The sequence below is a fragment of the Aegilops tauschii genome, chromosome 5, assembly GCF_002575655.3.
Source record: "Aegilops tauschii subsp. strangulata cultivar AL8/78 chromosome 5, Aet v6.0, whole genome shotgun sequence".
Lineage (NCBI taxonomy): Eukaryota > Viridiplantae > Streptophyta > Magnoliopsida > Poales > Poaceae > Aegilops > Aegilops tauschii.
Window position 1 is genome coordinate 449,767,521 of NC_053039.3, and position 6,082 is coordinate 449,773,602.

At 46.1% G+C, this 6,082-nt stretch overlaps 1 protein-coding gene across 1 annotated transcript; it reads left to right on the forward strand.

Moving 5' to 3' along the window:
- The first annotated feature begins 902 nt into the window (after positions 1–902).
- Positions 903–5,020, forward strand: LOC109759117 (uncharacterized). The gene has a single exon (XM_073498104.1). It carries the CDS (start codon positions 1,416–1,418, stop codon positions 4,773–4,775), a length of 3,360 nt encoding a protein of 1,119 aa, XP_073354205.1. The 5' UTR covers positions 903–1,415; the 3' UTR covers positions 4,776–5,020.
- The last annotated feature ends 1,062 nt before the right edge of the window (positions 5,021–6,082 follow it).

Consider the following 6,082-nt stretch of genomic DNA (forward strand, 5'->3'; position numbering starts at 1 on the left):
TCCTACCGGGCGTCATGTGTGGTTTTCCGTTTTGGTCGATACTATCTATATTCCCATGAGCATTAACATTTACTAAAGGGCGCATTTTCTCACAAAAGGCCAGTGTTTAAAAACAAACCAATACATCGCTAACACTACTCAAAAAATAAAAAATAAAAGCTAATACATTTGTTGATGTTTTTTGTCTAAAAAAACATGTTGACGTTTGCAACCATACCAAGATTAAATTATGAATGACATGTATTTGTAGTAAATTCATGGCCCAAGATGGCAGATGCAGCTCATGAACTCATTTACCCTATTAATCGACTGCACCATTTTGAGTTGCTTCATTTACGAAGGCATTGATGCTGGATCATGTGGGAGAAAATGTCGCCATGTAGACTTGCAGGAGGCTATAAATTTCTATCTAACAGCGTGCAAAACTTCATAGAGATTGAATTGTCATTAAACGTTTCTATGATTCGCTCCCCAAAAGGTGTCTATGGATTCTCTCCCAATTGGTTCATGGGTGAGGTCTTTGGTTCAAGTCCAGGATGGCCCAGCTGCGTGCGGGAAAAGAATAGAAGAAATATCTAACTCTTGTGTGCATACTCCACTTGGCTCAGGGATTAGCATAATTAAGGAATTCTAAATGTGTTTTTTCTTCTTTCAGGAAACCATTTTGATAGGTAGTTGTGGGCATGGTATGAATTGAACTTGATTTTGAAATAATATTGGACTCGAACATAATGCTCCCTGATCCTGGACAAATGAAAAGATAAGACATTACTGTTTTTGGTAAACTATTTTGTAAGATTCACTACTACTAACAATATTTTAGAGGGATGAACACTGTCAAATGTGCTTTGCGTAGTGACCGCTCATATTTAAGGCACTCACAAGACCGTCAAGGTGCTCAAAACAAAGATTCATGTATCCAGGAACGCTTGTCAATTTTATGCAATTTTTTACATGAATGGGTATCTTTAAGAGTGGCTTCAAAATCTTAAACATATCTAAAGTCGGCAAAAGCGTATGTTTTTGTAGCTTAGATTTGTGCTAGGTTTTTATGTATTTGAGATGTATTTGTATTAGCAAAATTCTATTTGACGCTCTATGCGTCAAATTGGAGGGGAAGACGGACAGGCGTTCGAGTGGGCCGGCCCTTTTAAGCGTGTCCAACCTTGTCTCTCCACCGCCTTACCAAACCTCTCCACTTCTCCAGCGGTCCAACTTATAAAAAAAGAAAAAAACTCTCTCCAGCGGAGAGGAGAAAAGCCGAAAGCCAAACCGCTCCATCGTCTCGAACCTTCTCGCCTCCTCTAACCCTTCGCCGCCGCCGCCGAACCCTAACCCTTCCTCGCCGCCGCCGACCTCTGCCGCCTGCCGCCGACGCCGATTCCACCGCGGACCGACCTCCGCCGCCCTCCGAGATGGACGACAGCTGCGCGGTGTGCGCGGACGCGCTGGAGTGGGTGGCCTACGGGCCCTGCGGCCACCGGGAGGTGTGCTCGACCTGCGTCGTCCGCCTCCGCTTCGTGGTCGGGGACCGCCATTGCTGCATCTGCAAGACGGACTGCCCCTCCGTCTTCGTCACCAAGGCCATGGGGGACTACACGAGGGTCATCTCCGATTTCTCCGCCTTGCCCGCCGCGGCAGGCGAGGGGAAGGTGGGGGAGTACTGGTACCACGAGGATTCAAGGGCCTACTTCGACGACGCCGACCACTACAAGATGATTCGGGCCATGTGCCGGCTCTCCTGCAGCGTATGTGAAAGAATCGAGGCGGATCAGGCCGGTCAGGCGGCCGCAGCGCAGGCGAAGCGCGGAGACAGCACCTTCGAGACCATTGGCCTGCTAAGGGGGCATTTGTCCGAGAAGCATGGCTTACGCATGTGCAACCTTTGCTTGGAGGGCAGGAAGGTGTTCATCTGTCAACAGAAGCTCTACACGCAGGAACAGATGGCTCGGCACACGCAAACAGGCGACACTGAGGTGGATGGCTCCGAGGTCGAACGCGGTGGCTTTGCGGGACACCCGATTTGCGAGTATTGCAAGAGGGCATTCTATGGAGATAACGAGCTTTACGCGCATATGACCAGAGACCACTACTCGTGCCACATATGTCAAAGGCGGCATCCTGGGCAGTACGATTATTTCCGGAACTACAATGATTTGGAGATGCATTTTCGGAAAGATCACTTCCTCTGCGAAGATGACGCGTGTTTGGCCAAGAAGTTTGTTGTTTTCCAGAGCGACGCGGAGATCAACAGACACAATGCTATGGAGCATGGTGGGCGGATGTCTCGTGCCCAGAGGAATGCCGCACTTCAGATACCTACCAGTTTTATGTACCAAAGGAATGAGCGAGATCAAAGGCGCGGCAGAGGTAGGGGCCGTGATGCTCACCATGACAGATCTGACAGGGATTTCTCATTACCTGTGGATGGCAGTGCAACTGCAGACCATGGCCTTGGAAGTCGACTTGATAGCGCAGGGGGTTCCGCGATGCTTGCTGATGAATCATTGTTCCCTCCATTGCCTGGGTCAAGTAACAAGTGTTCTGCTTCAACACAACAGGGGCTGCAAGGTCTTCCTAAGACCACTCTTGCATCAAGGCTTCAACAATCTAGGGAGGGCACCGTGAAGGTACTAAATTCTGGTCGGCCTCAAACTGCTCAAAATCCTGAGATAGTACCTCATGTTTCCACTTCCACCCACACACGTCCTACACCTGAGCGGGAGCGGAATGGCAGTGCAACTGCAGAGCATGGCCTTGGAAGTCTAGTTGATAGTGTTGCAGGGCCTTTACAGTCATCAAGTGTCAGTTCGGCCAGTTCTCGTCGAAGCTTAGGGAATGGTCGCGTGCTTGAACAATTGTCTTTTCCTCATCTTCAAGGCCGGGATATTCCTGATGCTAGGATGGATGCTGTTTCAGAGGAAACCTCGTTTGCTCCCCTCTCAGAGCAACAATCAAGTAATACGCTGGCTCTTAATCAGAGCTCAAGGGGTTCTGAGAGGCTTGGTGATGTGTTCCTTCCATTGCCTGGGTCAAGTAACAAAGGTTCTGCTTCAACACAACAGGGGCTGCAAGCTTTTGCTAAGAACAAACTTGCATCAAGGCTTGAACAACCTAGGAAGGGCACCGTGAAGGTACTAAATTCTGGTCGGCCTCAAACCGCTGAAAATCCTGAGATAGTACCTCATGTTTCCACTTCCACCCAGACATGTCCTACACCTGAGCGGGAGCGGGATGGCAGTGCAACTGCAGAACATCATGGCCTTGGAAGTCTGGTTGATAGTGTTGCAGGGCCTTTACAGTCATCAAGTGTCAATTCAGCCAGTTCTGGTCAAAGCTTACGGAATGGTGGCGTGCTCGAACAATTGTCTTTTCCTCCTCTTGGAGACCAGGATATTCCTGATGCTAGGATGGATGGTGTTCCTGAAAAAACCTCGTTTCCTCCCCTCTCAGAGCATCAATCAAAGCATGCACTGGCTGTTAATCAGAGCTCAAGGGGTTCTGCGAAGCATCAAGCAAAGCATGCACCGGCTGTTAATCAGAGCTCAAGGGGTTCTGCGAAGCATCAAGCAAAGCATGCACCGGCTGTTAATCAGAGCTCAAGGGGTTCTGCGAAGCATCAAGCAAAGCATGCACCGGCTGTTAATCAGAGCTCAAGGGATTCTGCGAGGCTTGGTGATGAATCATTATTCCCTCCATTGCCTGGGTTAAGTAACAAGGGTTCTGCTTCAACACAACAGGGGCTGCAAAGTCTTGCTGAGAACACATTTGCATCAAGGCTTCAACAACCTAGGAAGGGCGCCATGAAGGTACTGAATTCTTGTCGGTCCCAAACCGCTGAGAATCTTGAGATAGTGCCTGATTTTTCCACTTCCACCGAGGCATGGCCTACGCCTGATCAGGGGCTACATCTCTCTGGGTCTTCTCACCTTCGGATTGTACCTCAATCGACAAGAGATAATGGGCTCATGCCACCTGCCTCCAGCGGTTCAGCATGGAATTCCAGAGCTCCAATCAAGATGAAGCACTCTGTTTCTACCCCTAATCTTGTTTCTGGTGCGTCCTCTACCCAGGCATCATCAAGTAGAGCTTGTGGCAATAAAAACCAAGTGCCACCACAAAGCAGCCAACCTTTGCCTGTTGCGGAGGATGTTCGGCAAGCAAACAACGCCCTTGTGGAAAGAATGCGTGCTGCATTTGGAATGGATGAGGATAGGTTCTCTGCGTTTAAAGAAATTGCTTCTGAATACCGTCACGGCGTCATTGGTACTTCGGAGTATCTCTCCTATGTGGAGCAGTTTGGTATATCACATCTTGTTCCTGAAATGGCTATACTGTTGCCTGATCCTCTGAAGCAGACCGAGCTTGCTGAGGCCTATTACGCCAACATGCGCTCTAAAAGCCTGAAAGAAAATGGCAGCTGTGAAACCATTACCTTGAAAGAGAAATTGCTTCAGGAAGGAGAGGCTGTAGTGCTTTCGAAGGATGGGTATCGATCTTCCAGGGAAAGAACCCCACTATCTGCTGGAGGTGATCCAGTTGCCATTTCAAAGGCGTCTAGCACCAGTAGGTTTGTGGGCAAGGGTGGAGGAAGCAGCAGCAGTAATAACAACAGTAAACAATCAAAGAAGACGTCGAAGTTTCTCAGAGCTCGGTTGGGCGACAACTCTTTGGCTATGCTTGATTTTAGGCATCCTGATGATGTGAGCCCTGAAGGAAACGTTTGGAAGAACGGTGTGGCGCAGAAGCTCTTTTCTGGCAGTGCAAAGAAATAGCATCATTTTTGCGCAGATCTAGTTTGATGCATCCGTTCAGCAGCTGGTTGGTGGTAAATGGGCACATTTTGTGATGTGTGTTTGGCTGCTTGGAGAAGCCGTCGTCTATGTAGAAGGTCGCTTCGTTCGAGTCTACTAGTTTCGTTTCGTACTGAATTTTTGCTGGTTTAAAACCTCAGAAGTGAGGATGGAACTTGAAATAGTACTGCAGTGTCATGTTCGTGGCTAGCTATAACTTTGTGGAAGTGTAGACTGTATATTGCACGAATTCTACCAATGATTTTGTGTCTTTCCTAAAAAAACTCTCTATAGCATGTTTTATTGGGTTCGCTCAGTGTTTTTGCCTGTTTTTTTTCCGTTAAAACGCAAAAATTGGAAATACAAAACGGAAGTTTCCTAAACTACGTGAATATTAAAAAAATCAAGATTTTTTTTTCTAAAAGCATAGTTTAAAAAAAGTTTATGTATGTAGACTTGTAGAGAAGTTCAAATTTAAAAAAAACATAAATTTTAAAAATATTTATGGAGCATTGAAAAAGAAAACAAAAGGAGCAAAAACCCATAAAGGGAACTGCTGAGAATAAAACTAGAAAGAAAACCGCCTGAACCAAAGAAAAATTGTCACATTGCCCCTTATGTTTTCCCCGCAATCTGACGCAATGAGCATCATATAGCGAATTCTGCGACGAGGCATAGATTTTGGCAAGATTTTTCCTTTTTTTTTCTTGCGGGGAAAATGTCTAGTAGTTGTGGTAAACCGATACATATGTTTGTGAAAACAAAACCGATTTTTTCTTGTACATGTGTTTATTTACATGCCACATTCAGATGTTATTTGTTCCACTAGCCATTTGTTCATTCGAAGAGCTCTTCTAAGAGTACTGTTTCATATCAGTCGTCCATTGATCGAACGTAATTTTCGCTCTGCGGGAATTCTATCATGTTATTTTGAATGTGTTCAAAAGGAATAAATATTTGTTTCTAATACTCTATGTAAAGGCGCCCGCACGTATTTTGAGCCTGTGACTTAGACCATCACTGTGACCAATAAAATGTTAGTTGTGTGACAAAAAAAGTACACCATTCAATTCATACTGGAGAGAAGTTTCCAATAGTATAATACAGTACATATTTATTCATCTATAAAACAAACCTAGATATTGTACTGGCTATAAAGAGAACGTAGATATTTGGCTGTGATTTCTTTGATCACAGGGGGCAATAAAAGCACATCTGGCCGACTCTCTTTGAGGGATGAGACATTTTTCCGGTCTCTGTTTTTCAGATAACCTGTGTCTGAAATCACA

What these genes read in the sequence shown, in the direction of transcription:
- LOC109759117 (XM_073498104.1), top strand. Translation starts at nt 1,416, where the DNA reads ATGGACGACAGCTGCGCGGTGTGCGCGGACGCGCTGGAGTGGGTGGCC.